Below are 13,143 nucleotides of genomic sequence, written 5' to 3' on the forward strand. Positions count from 1 at the left end.
CGGGCGGCCGTGTACCTGTCGTGGTACTCGCCGAAACACGTGAAAACGTGCCCGCCGAGACTGGCAAGAAGTGTGTTGGCCAGGCAAAAGAAAAGTGAATGCTCGCGCGCTCCTCGTTTCTGGCGTGGGCCGCTTGCCCTGCCCCGAACAATGAACTCGGCGAGTGAAGCCGCGCGGTGCGGTGAGGGAAAGAGGGGGAGGAGGAAAGGGGGGCTTCCCCGGAGCGGAACGAGTTAAACAAAGGACCTCAGCCAGGCAGCCACAACAGCTGTGTCTGTGTCCGCGTGCCTGGAACGTGTATAGGAGTGATGCTCGCTCTTCTGAGTCACACGCCGCATCGGTGAAACGTCCCTGCCTGTTTACATCACCTCGTCCACTCCCTCCTCGCTCGCTGTGCGCGGCTTCGCGTGGTTCCTGGAAGTAAGACAGCGCCGCGGCGAAGCAGGATAAGCGAGCAGTCGGCGGCGATCACCTGGCCAAACCTGCCTCAGCCTCTCCACGAGCAACACGGCAGCAGCGGGAGAAGCTGCAAAGCAGGCCCAGCAAAGCCGGGCAAGCAGCCAACAGCAGCCGGCCAGTTAGCCCGGCAAGTGGCGCCGCCTGACAGGACGCGATCGAAGCAGACGGCGTCGTCGACCCTCTCTCTCCGAGTGCGTTACTCCTGGGGGGGTGAGGCCGTTCTCCCGGTGACCAGCTGATTGGGCGGTGGGGCCCAACGCGCACGGCGGTTGGCCGAAGTCACACCACGTGACACGAGAGCGCGCGCGCCATTGGGCGTTGGCAGGGGGCGCTAGTGACGTGGCCCCCCTAGCAACAGGGGCCAGCCACAGCGCCAGCCGGGGATAATGGTGGCCCAGTGCAGCGCAGCCGAAGTGGCCGAGCGTCCATGTCCGCGCTAGGCCTGGGTCTCTTGTTCGGCGGCGCGGCGGCGGTGGAGCGGGCGGCGGCGGCGTCGGCTGGCGGCCGCGACGTCGAGCGGCGGTTATGAGTTCCCGGGAGTGCCCCGCGATGCCCCTGTCGCGGACGCGGTCCCTGATCGCCAACATGAACGGCTCGGCGCCCTCGTCGGAGGCCGGCTACATCGAGAAAAATGCCGCCAACAACAACAACAACTCGTCGGCGCTCGGTGGCGGCGGCGGCAACGGGTCCAGCCTGCTGCTGCCGCCCATCAAGAGCCAGACCATCGCGGGCTTCAAGTTCCAGTCGAGCGTGCACAAGCTCTTCGACGTCGACCAGAACGGCGACTCGCCCGACAACAAGGCGGGCGTCGGAGGCGGCGGCGGCGCGGGCAAAACGCTGGTGGCCACGCCGGAGCAGGTGATGAAGATGTACATGCACAAGTTGAGTCCGTACGAGCACCACGAGATCTTCAATTACCCGCAGATCTACTTCATCGGTGCCAACGCCAAGAAGCGCCAGGGTACGCCGGGCACGCCGAACAACTGCGGCTACGACGACGACCAAGGTTCGTACCTTCACGTGCCGCACGATCACATCGCGTACCGCTTCGAGATGCTCAAGGTGATCGGCAAGGGCTCCTTCGGCCAGGTGATCAAGGCGTACGACCACAAGCAGCACCAGCACGTCGCGCTCAAAATGGTTCGCAACGAGAAGCGCTTCCACCGGCAGGCGCAGGAGGAGATCCGCATCCTGGACTTCCTGCGCCGTCAGGACCGCGACAACACGTTCAACCTGATCCACATGCTCGAGCACTTCACCTTCCGCAACCACACGTGCATCACCTTCGAGCTGCTCTCCATCAACCTGTACGAGCTGATCAAGAAGAACAAGTTCCAGGGCTTCTCCCTGCAGCTGGTGCGCAAGTTCGCCCACTCGTTGCTGCAGTGCCTGGACGCGCTGCACCGAAGCCACATCATCCACTGCGACCTGAAGCCCGAGAACGTGCTGCTCAAACAGCAGGGCCGATCGGGCATCAAGGTCATCGACTTCGGCTCCTCGTGCTTCGAGCACCAGCGCGTGTACACGTACATCCAGTCGCGCTTCTACCGGGCGCCCGAGGTGATCTTGGGCGCCAAGTACGGCATGCCCATCGACATGTGGAGCCTGGGTTGCATCCTGGCCGAGCTGCTCACGGGCTACCCTCTCCTGCCAGGCGAGGACGAGGCCGATCAGCTGGCCTGCATCATGGAGCTGCTCGGCCCGCCGCCTCAGAAGTTACTCGACCAGGCCAAGCGGGCCAAGAACTTCATCAGCTCCAAGGGCTACCCGCGCTACTGCACGGTCACCACGCTACCGGACGGTGCCGTGGTGCTGGGCGCGGGTCGGTCGCGGCGCGGGAAGCTGCGCGGTCCGCCGGGCTCCAAGGACTGGACGACCGCCCTGAAAGGTTGCGACGACCCTTTGTTCGTGGACTTCCTCAAGCGGTGCCTCGAGTGGGACCCCGCGACCCGCATGACGCCTGCGGCCGCTCTGCGGCACGCCTGGCTACGCCGGCGGCTGCCGCGGACGCCCCAGACCACGGCATCGGACTCGACGACCCAGCGCTCCTCGGTTTCCTCGTCGAGGTCGGTGATCGCGTCCAAGGCGACCCGACTGGGAGACGAGCTCGCGAGTACGCTCAAACTGCCGCAGATTGGCAATCCCGTGTCGTGATGGTGATCCCGTGCGCGCGGATTCTTTTTGTTTCTCCCTCCCTCCTCCCCGTCTACGAACCCGTCCCCGCCATCGTGTTACGTCAAATTGAGAGACCCATGGCTCCACCATTGTGTGTCAAAAAGGAAAGAAAAAAAATGGGGGGGCCCGACGCGAGACCAGTGCAGTGTTGGATCCCTCGTGGGAGAGCTCGGCTCCAATGGGCCCCGTGCGCTTCGACAAACTAGTGTGCTGAGCGGTGGGGTTTCTTTTTTGCTTTTTCTTCGGGAGCCCATCGGTTGTGGCCGTTTCGTTTGGTGTCGTCTAAGTGACTCACTCCCGCGGCAGTTGGTGATAATGCCCGCGGACGCAGCGGCGTTAAGTAGTTGTACGTCACCTCCTTCGTCCTGGTTCTATGACGACAGCAGCAGCCACCGAGGCGACCTTTCCCACCCTGCATCGGATATACACTATCGTGGCGCAAAAAGAACAGCAGCGCGCGAACGAGGCAGCGGCGCACTTCTTGTGTAAATCGGCAAGTCGAAGCAACAACCCTCCTAAATATCCTAACACTCCGCCAGCAGTGATATTCCTCTTTTCTCTCCATTTCTCAGGTCGAATGAATTCATCTGATACACGATTTGTAATTCGCCCGTCGAGGCCCGCTCGTTTTGTGGGAACAAACTTGTTTCCCCTGTTGTTGACCGTTAAAGCCGGTTCCGAACGGGCGCATAAATTATTAACGCATGCCTCAACCGAAATCTTTTCCTATGTCATTGTGGCGGAGTTTCCTTTTTTTTTTTAGACGTTTTGCCTGCCTTGCAAAACACGTGGTTGTGCGTCGGTTCTGTATTCTCGCTGATCGCGCTGAACTGTTTGTACAAATTTTTTTTCTTTTTGGGGGGGCGCGATTGAGTCAGGGATGAACGCATTTTTTTAGGCGGTTCCCCTCGGTATATATAGTATATACATTAGCATGTCGACCTCGCCTGCGTTTTGACCTCATTTGACCTCTGTGTGTGGCTCACTGCCGTTTATTTAAATCCATTTTTTTCAACTTTTTTCTTTCTTTGTCCTCACTCGCGCGAATTTTCTTAAGGTGTTTGTTTGAGAAATCGGGTCTGCAGATGCGGCAAGGTTGGTTATTACCTGATGGTAGTAAGGGTTATGGCGAAAAACCAAGCAGCTAAAGACTTCATAAAAGAAAGAAGAGACGCGATTGTCGCAAAAGAAAAACAAAAACAAAATCGAGTCCGCAGATCTGTGATATTTTGCGTACGGACTGTGCTAGCCCTACTTGCGAAAAAGCCCCACATTTTGATTTCGCCTCGGCGCTTCTTTGTTCTCATCCTAATGCACGTTCGTCCGTCGTACTTCTCCCCCATCGCGGGTTGGTTGGCCGCCCGCGCCGGTTGCACGGGCAGTTTTCGCTTTTTATTATTAGTTTTTTCTTCGGTCGAGCCGCGAACCCCTCTTTCCGGTTATATTTGGGTTGGAGAGTGAGCGAGAAGGCGCTTGGTTACTTTTTTTTTTCTTTTCCTTTATTCATCTTTCCCCTTCTCCATGCGGGGCGCTACTCCGCTGCCGCTTTGCAAAAGGAAGGTAAAAGAAAAAGAAGCCTGGCGTCTTTGTCGCTGCATCGGCTGTGCTCGAAACCTAAAGGGCGCATTGTCGCCTTAGCGCGCCTTCCTCTGTCGATGATTCTTTCTCTCGGTCGCCGAGCAGCTGCTGTCCTTTCTTTATTCCTCGGGGGCAGGGGGGAAAACGAAAAAAAAAAAAAGTGAGTCACCAGAGAAGCTGGCTTCTCGTTCACGGTGAAGCGCATCCGCCATGTTGGATGCGCGCAGCCTGGCATCCCGAGTAGGACAACGCCGTGCCGATGCGCCTTGTCGGATCAGCGGCTCGATTTTCTTTTTCTCGCGTCGCCGCCGGTCTCTATATATTCTTCCGACCCCTCCCGACGGACGACCTGTTGTGTGATGAGAATCGCTAGTGCCGTTGTCCGATCAGCAGCTTCTCATTTAAGCGCCATTTTGTGGTTTTAACTTCGTTCCCTCCTCACTGTCGCGTAGCGTGTCAGCCCAAACTCTGTAAATGAGAATACTCAGTTTTCTTTTTACTTTGTTTCTCGTAATTGTAGTGACGACGCGGCGGCTCTCCAGCGAAACCAAAGAGTGGTGTTATTATCAGAGAAATAGCAGCAGCAACAAATGCTCAAAAACTGGACAAGAAAGTATACTGACAAAAGAGCGGGCGCCACATCGTTTCGATTGCAAACTTTTTTTTTTTTTTTGCTTTCCTTTTCCGCGAACGCGTCCCTCTTCTCGAGGCGGCGAAACGAAGAAACTACTGCCAATGTCCTGTGATAACTGCAGCTACATTTCTCAGCGCAGTGCGCTACCACCTCTATAACATTTGCGCGCCTTGGCGGCTATCGCTCTGACTGCGCGATTCTGTTCTTTCTTTTTTTTTTCTCGCAAGTACAACAACGTTCCAATGGTTGATATGAATGAACGAGAAGGGTGTTGGTTGGGCAGTGGCACGGGTTGACGTCACAGAGGCTGTTCTGCCTACGATTGCACCGGGTCTTCAATATAACAGCAGGGGCACTTGGTGTTCGCGACGTCACCTCTGGCCTGGCGGAGCTTCTTGCTTCTTTCTTTTTTTTCTTCGACAAGATGACCTCGCCCACCACAAGTCCTTAGCGATTGTGCGAGCTTGAACAAAGAGCGTGTGTGTCAGCATAAACTGGATGGTTGACGTTTGGTCCATCTCTTTACCCCTAGCCGATTTTGAGGATTCAAGTTAAGATAGATTGTAGCAGCCCGTGCAGATAGCTGGCACGGGTCTACTCGAAGTAGATCTCGACTGCTGATGCAGGTAGCTGAGAGTCTTTTTTTTCATGCCTTAATCGTGGATAGTCAAATTGAAGTACACAGAATACTGATCTTTGACACTGGGTTTCCTTTTTTTTCTTTGGCCCAACGAATAGTTGACAAGTCAGTCTGGACTGACGTTGGGTTCCTCTTTTGTGCCCCAAACAATTGCGATTAGTCAAATCCAACTAGATGAACTGATAACTGTGGTTGTGAAATAGTGGTGCTCTTGAAGTGTTTTCTTTTTATTTTACTTCAACATTTCGTGTAGATACTGTTGGTGGATCTGACTTAGCCAGCTGTCCCATGTTTTGATAGTTAGTTGTAGGTCATTGTATGCTTGAGCACTGCAAGCTGTGCTTTGTTTTTTTTGCACAGTGACGACTGACTATTTAGTATTGTAAATGCTTTTTCCCAGGTGTGTTCATGCCAAGCATTAGAAGAGATTACAGTGTGAAACTTCTTTAAAAAATAATTTCGAAGTGGTACTTCGTGTTGTTCCCTGGAAAGTATGATGCTGCAATTCACATTTAATTCCCACTTTCTGTGAGAGGAAAGTCCATCACTCTCTTTACTGTTTGTGTGCCCACTATAATTCTCTGCATTTTTTTGTCCTGTATCACACTTTCCTGGGACATCTTCTAATGGAGTGGGAAAGAAAGTTTGCAATGTTTCATGTTTAAATTGTGTCTCAAGTTACGTGAAGTGTGACGGTGATGTATTCTAGTATAAATTGAAATGCAAATACATGAATGGCCGTTAGTTGTCTGTTTGTGTCACCAGAGGTTCACTGAATCTACACAAAATTAAACAAAGACTGTTCAACTTAAAAGAGAATTTGAATTGACAGAGCTTATCTTTAAAATTGGCAGGTATCAGCAAAAGAATATCCCCTATGTGTGGTTTCACCTGATTCTGGAATCTGGCCATCATGCATTTTCAGTTACAAGAACATCCTGCAGCCCCCGAATTCGATGACTTGAGCCTGAATTTGGCTAATGTAGCTCACACTGCTGAATGTAGGAAGGCAAAAATATGTTCTAGTTTACGTTGCCTTGCTCACACTTCATTTAATTGACGTTACTTTCTTGGTGAAAGGGTAAAATGTGGTACCGTGGCATGAATCTCATTTACGTGCAAGGTCCTGGGTCGATTCCTTTCAGTGCCGCTCGGGTGATGACTGTTCTCGAATGTGCATTCTGCAATACAGGTGTGCAGGAAGCAGTCGGTGACCGATCCCCTGTTGGCAGACCTCCTGGCAGCTCTGAAGTGGCTTGCGCGTGCGAGACCGTACGACAGACAGGGCCCCCCTTAGCTCGGGCATGAGGTTGAAGACCTCCAGTCTGTTTTTCATTAGTCAGCTGTAGCTCTTTCAGGAACGACTCCCCGTCCCTTTTCTCTGTCGTCTCTCCGGCATTGGATCTATGCCCATTCGTGTGGTCCCTTACTGCTTCCCGCCACATCAGACGTGCCGCCACCCGAAGTTTAATTTGGATGGCAAAGCGGTGTTGGCTGAACCGCGGTCTCTTTCAGGCGTGCATGCTCTTCCTTCCTCCGTGCGGAAGCCACCTTTGCTGCCCCACTGTCCCACTTTGCTTCTCTGTCCGGAAATGCTGGCAACGGTCTCCCCTTACCCTTCCGCGGTGTTTCGCCTTTTCGATGTTGGTTGTGCGGGGAGCTCGGGTCCTGGGGGTAAGGGAAAATGGGGGGGGGGCGTTCCTTTTTATAGCTGCACGCAGCTTTTGTTTTTAATTGAGGCCAGTTTTCGCTTGCGCTGGGACCACATCTTTTCTTTGAGATCTGTGTGTGACCTGCTCAAGCGCTTTTGCAGGTTGAACGCTGTTGAGCAGGGTGCCGCATTACTCACGAACAACACATGCTTGTTGTATGTTGTGACATGCCAGCGTTACACGCATTTTGTACTGGCGTTGTACTCTTTCTCGTGAGCTAAGTATACTTTGTGGCTGTGTGGAATGGTTCTACTTTGCGAGGCTTCGTTGTGCTGTGCTGTCTCCTCATGCTCAGGTGGTCTGGTGAGCACTGGAAGAAACTAGTTTTGGTTAGCGTGTAGCGTTCTGTGGACATGTGTTAGGAACCCGCTGTGAATAGCTAGTTGACAAACACTGAAAGATCATGTCATGCCTTTGAGCAATGCTTTTAAAACGATCCCTCTTTAAGTACTACATCATTCTGCACTTTTTCTTTTCAAGCCTAGCGTTTCTTCGTGTGTACAAATCCAGTTGCTTGATAGGTCTCTTCGCGGGTATATTTTTTCCCCCTTGTGCATGTTAGGTACTTCTCTGGTAGCACTCAAATAAGAGACATTGTTAAGCTTGTTTCTCCCACTGAACGTAGGCTAATTTATAGCAATTTCTACAGCCTAAGCGTAGTAGCCACATAGCCTTGAATGTGCGTGGGCGTTTGCACCGCATGAATGAATTATGTAGCCACATCTCTCATGAACAGCTCTTATAAGCCACCATCCCATCCCCCCAGAAAAAAAAAATGATTGTTTCAGTCAGCTTTTGAATGAGTGAAGGGTTGATACATGCACTTTTTGTATTGGAATGGTCAGCTTATCTTTCAAATTGTGTGGTGCATAAGAATTGTGCATTGCGTTGTGGTGATCGCTCGGGGCAGGCAATACTACTTGCAATCGAGTCAACATTGAAAGTGGTTTTATGGGGCTAATGGCAGGAGATTGAGCTTTATAACATAAAAATGCAAAATTAATCTTGCATGAGCTCTTGACAGTGTATGTGACCTAAATGCACTTATGCATTCTGTTATGGCAGGCCTTAGAAGCAGGCGAGGCTCTTTACAATCGCTTTAGTGTTGGTAATTCTGTCAATGCAGATTTGCTTAGTAACAACATGCAGCAGGGGGATGTGGTTGTAAAGCGCATTCAACTACATATGGGGCTATCATATATATACACATATGCCCAGAGCATATGGGCTGTCAGGATGATACCTCTGCTATAGCAACGCGAGTAATTCCTAGCATTAAATAATTCCGAGAATTCCTTGCATTAAAAGCCAACTGCAAAAGAATTCTTGACCATGTAAAGTACGTAGTTTCAGCTAGCATAGATAAAGTTCAGCCTCTGTGCAAAATTTTGTGTTTGTAATGCAGGTGGCTGCATCACGGAAAGGTAACAAAAATAGATGCTTTCAATAACAGAATTGAAGAAGAGAAGAAAAATGAAGGTTGTTGCCACTATCGCTTGTTGCAAGTGATGTATGACCAAGAGCATGTGGCTCCTCAGTAAGACCTCAGGGATTAACTGGTGCCTGCAACTGCCTGTGGGGCGCTTAAAGAGTCTCGAAGGCGACATGCTGGGACTTGTGTCATATCGCATAACCGCCAGGTGCATGTGTCGTATGCTTAAGTGCTATTTAAAGCCTATAAATAAAAAAATTGTACAATTAGTAAGCAATCCTGCAGGTTTGACAAGATTTCTTCAATCGTACATGCTACTTGTTTGTAACCAAATTAACCAGAGCGAAACTTCAGTGCTGCTTCTGGACCCTCTAGGGACCTGTTTGGCAGGCTAGGACAACTAATTAGTGGACATCATTGCACAGGATCGCTGGACTTCCGTCTGTAGTTTTCTCTGTTATTCAAATTCTGGCACTAGCAATAGTGTTGGTGTAATGTCATGTTTCGTGGTTGCTAGAGCTGTTTGCTTTTTTCTGCCCCGATAGATTTGCAGATGCCTGCAAGTTAAACTTTCTGAAATGCTCAAGTGGCACGAAAATTCTAGTAGATTTTTTTTTTCAATAATGTGCAATTTGGCTGTCATTATGACATCAGAAGTTGTTTCTTTAAGAGTTCGCTGGTGGCATTGCCAGTTAGATTTTCTACTCCTTCTGTTTTTGAAGCACGTAGTCTTGATAAAGGCTACATATTTGCTATTTCAGAAATTTAGCATATGAATTCAGCTTGGCTCTATGCTTTCCTGTAATGCCGCTTAATATTTGTAAGGCCTAGTGGTATTGCCTATGATGTGGGATATTGCATGTGAGCTAAAATTTTGGTTTTATGCAATAGCAAAGTGGAGGAAGGGCTTTAATTATGCTTTAGGCAAACCTGGCTTCGTTTGAGTATCAGTTGCATTACATGAGTAACCACTGCTTTTTGCAACATTAACGTGGGTTCATGGTTTTTCCGTGGGCTATAGCAACCATGAGGCCACTCTGAAGCTTGCTCGAGAAAGTCTGGTCAAGGTCAAAAAGGGCGCGCAGCATCTGGTGGTGCTTTAACCGCTGCCAAATGTGATTAAAGAACTTCAATCGTGAGGCCTTCTTACCAAGCACACAGATGGTTGTAGCAACACAAATTCAGGAGCTTTGTACGAGTGTAAGCAACGCAGGCTAGTTAGATAAAATATCATACAAGCACACGTGTCAATATACTTTTCGAACTCTTCCATAGTCGGCAGCCTGCTAGCCACGAGATATTTTCAGTCTTCAATGCTAGCAATTTATAAAGATGGTCTGATCACGTGTGCTTCTTGGGTAGAGATAAGATGGCAGCATTACTCATTTTGCATGTCCTTTACTGAGGCACATCAATTAGTGCTGCACATTTTGTCATCGCGCTTTTGATGCACATCATTGCATTTCCTTTCCTTGTTTCTCTGCTTGGCTGCATATGTGCCGTCACACATTTGCTAAGAAACTAGTGGTATTAAACTTGGTGCAGCTTATGTGGTCCTTGCCAGACATTGAGGGACCTTTGTTTGGCTTGCTCAAAACCGGTGGGGCAGCATTTAAATAGCTCTCGTCCTGTCGAGGGGGGGAGGGTGTCAATGTGTGGCACCCTGGGCAGCAGCAGCAGCAGCTTAGTGTTGTATAAGTTGTCATGCCGCCAGCACACACTGATCTCTCCAAGGCTGCCGTCTTCCAGGGGATGGTTCTATTTAGGAAGGGGCCACATCGTGCTGCGACTCTGTGGTAGCTCGAGTCGCCGGAGGATGGTTCCACTCTTCGCCCCTGCTCTGGTGTAATCGACGACACCCTGTTTGTTTGTTTCTTAACTATTTCCTTTGCAAGTTCGACATCGCCTTTCCAAAGATCTGCTTTGGTGTTATTGGCAGCCGTTCCGTTTTGTCCTTCCATCTTAAGAAGAGCTGCCGAGAGACTTGTGTTGCCTGTCCTGTGGTGTCCCTGTCTCTTTGGTGCTCTGATGTGCATTCTTTGTCTCCAGAAGGTCGCTGTGTTTTTGTTGGCGGCAAACTTGCTCAGCACTTCTGTCTCCTGAGAGCCGTGTTGAAAGATTGAGCAAGGGCACTTTGTCAGCACGGCTGGCTCAGCAGCTGGGCCGCCACTTTCGGAACTGGGAAGCGGAGCAACTGGTTAGTGTCATGCACCTGCTAACACTCAGTGTTGTGCTGTGAACTACTTCAGTCTTTTCTTTGTTTTTTGACAAAGCACATCACTCTTGGTGGTCTTGCCAAGAGGGCGTGGCAGGGTGTGGTTGGGCCCTTCCTTTGTTCTTATATCTTTGACACGGCTGAAGTTGTTGCTGCAGACGAGATTGCAGTAGCTGACTGGAAGGCTCTTTTCACCATCCCTGCTGCATTGGCTACTTGGTCCCCATGGAGACCTTGGGATTAGTGTCTTGTCTGAAAACTTTCCTTTTCAGTTTCCTCTCTTTCCGTGACATGTTGGTTGTAATGCGGTTCCGTGCAAGGTCAACTCTTGCATCCCGCGCAGTTTTGGTCAATGTACGCACATCTTGTGGGTGTTTGTTAATGGATACGCTTTTGCTCGTCACTTGTGTGCATTTGTGAGCTGTCATAGTATCTTGACATGAAGGTCGCCGCAGATGGTGCAGATAGTGTGGGCAATGACCATTACAGCACAGCCTAGAATTCATGTTCACGCTAGTATTTTTGAAGCGCCGCAGTCTTTCTGTTGGACTTGGAATGGCGATTACTGCTACATGCTAAAATATTGGTCGGCTGCTCTTGCGATTTGTGGGCCTGAGGTTTGTTTGTGACTGAATGTCTTGTGTAAAATTTACTCGTGCAGACACTAATTTTGGCTCAGGCCAGGTTAGCAGCCCTTTGCTGCCACAAATTTTGCTCAAGTGAAAATCGCTGCTGGGCTGGTTTGTGCACAATTGTTGTGGCAGACAAATTGAGAGCAAGAATGCAGCAGTGGGAACGCATGCATGCTAGTTAACTCTTAATTTGGTTGCAGCGTCAAGAAAAGCTATTGGCATTGCCTGTTCTGCGTGTCCTGCTCTTGATGATCGACCTTTTACCTTGGAAATTTCTCTTGTGGCGTGGTTCAAGGTGTAGCTTGCAAGATTGAGTTAACCTGGAATGTTGCGATTGTGCCTACTGCCGACCTCGCCCACACGATTGCATCATTTGCGACGACCTGACATTTGTTGGGGACCCATAAGTTGGTGCGTGGACCTTTCTGCAACACGCCACACAGCTGTATGGTCTCGTGTTGAGCTGCCGCGCCCTCTGAGTTCCATGCTCTCTGGGCGTCTGGCATTGTTGACTTTCTGTTCCTCTAATTGCGGTGTTCAAGTCTATACATCTTGTGTATGTCAGTGTACGGGAGGAAGACACCACACAGTAATTGTGTGCCTGTGCTTTTCCCTATCTTGTGTCTTAGAGTGAAGCCATTGCACTGTGGCTTTTCAACTTGGGTGTATTGTTTTTTTTTTCTCTATCTCATGGTTGGGGCTTGGGAGGAGAGGAGACGACGATGCTCTTTTAGTCAAGTGCGGGTGTCACGTGGATTCGTACACCTTCAGCCATTGGTGGCGTCAATGTTGTCTGCCGAACCCTGTACAGAGGACGCTTCTGTGAGTGCTTAGTGAATTGTGAAATGTTGCGGCGTGGTGGACCGTCTCTTACTCTTTTTTTTTGCGACCTAGTGGCAGTGGAAATAGCTTGTGTGCATGTATGTGAGTGCGCGTGTGCATTTTAGTGTGTGCGCGGTTGCTATGTGAACTTTCAGCATTGTACATATGTGAACTGGAATTAAACAATGTGTGATGAACTTTTATACACTTAGGCTTTCTTCTAGTTTTTATTCGACTGTTACGGTGGTACACACAACACTGCAGCTTGGAGGCAGTCGCCTGTGCTACGCCTGCCAGTAGATTGTTCATGCCTTGCAAAAAAGTGGTGGTGGAGGCAGCCGACTGCCTCGCCCTGACCTAGAGCCCTTTTGCGATTGAAAACGAGAGCTCCAGTGCTGAAGGAGCCTAATCAGCAGCGACATGGGGTCATGTATTGTAGTTACACTCGCATTCCACGATATCATATGCGCTTACCTGAACCAAGTGCAGCTTTTTGGTAAGGCAAGTTGCCAGCATGCAGATCACTTATCAGGCCCTCGTTCGAGTAATTTAGGAAGGACGTGTTATGTAGAGCGGCCGCACACATAGTAGTTACAACAGCATGAAACCTAAAAGCAAGTCTCCTCCAAGCAAAATTTGTGCTGTGATGGACCTTGCTTTCAAGGAAAGTGGCACATTTCGACAACTTTGTTTTCATATATGGATGACCGGATCTTGGGTGTTAAACATTTGACCTTTTATTGAGTGCAATCAGCGTGCCAGAGAGTAGTTTTCTGCAGATGACAAAAACGAGGTGCTAATTAAGTGAGAATCGTATTGAACTGCTTTATGGCAGATAGTGACG

At 50.1% G+C, this 13,143-nt stretch overlaps 1 protein-coding gene across 1 annotated transcript; it reads left to right on the forward strand.

The window, feature by feature from the left end:
* Positions 1-807: 807 nt before the first annotated feature.
* Positions 808-12,506, forward strand: LOC126527692 (dual specificity tyrosine-phosphorylation-regulated kinase 2-like). Its single transcript, XM_050175560.2, has one exon. It carries the CDS (start codon positions 985-987, stop codon positions 2,611-2,613), a length of 1,629 nt encoding a protein of 542 aa, XP_050031517.1. The 5' UTR covers positions 808-984; the 3' UTR covers positions 2,614-12,506.
* The last annotated feature ends 637 nt before the right edge of the window (positions 12,507-13,143 follow it).

Source organism: Dermacentor andersoni, chromosome 9 (assembly GCF_023375885.2).
Source record: "Dermacentor andersoni chromosome 9, qqDerAnde1_hic_scaffold, whole genome shotgun sequence".
NCBI lineage: Eukaryota > Metazoa > Arthropoda > Arachnida > Ixodida > Ixodidae > Dermacentor > Dermacentor andersoni.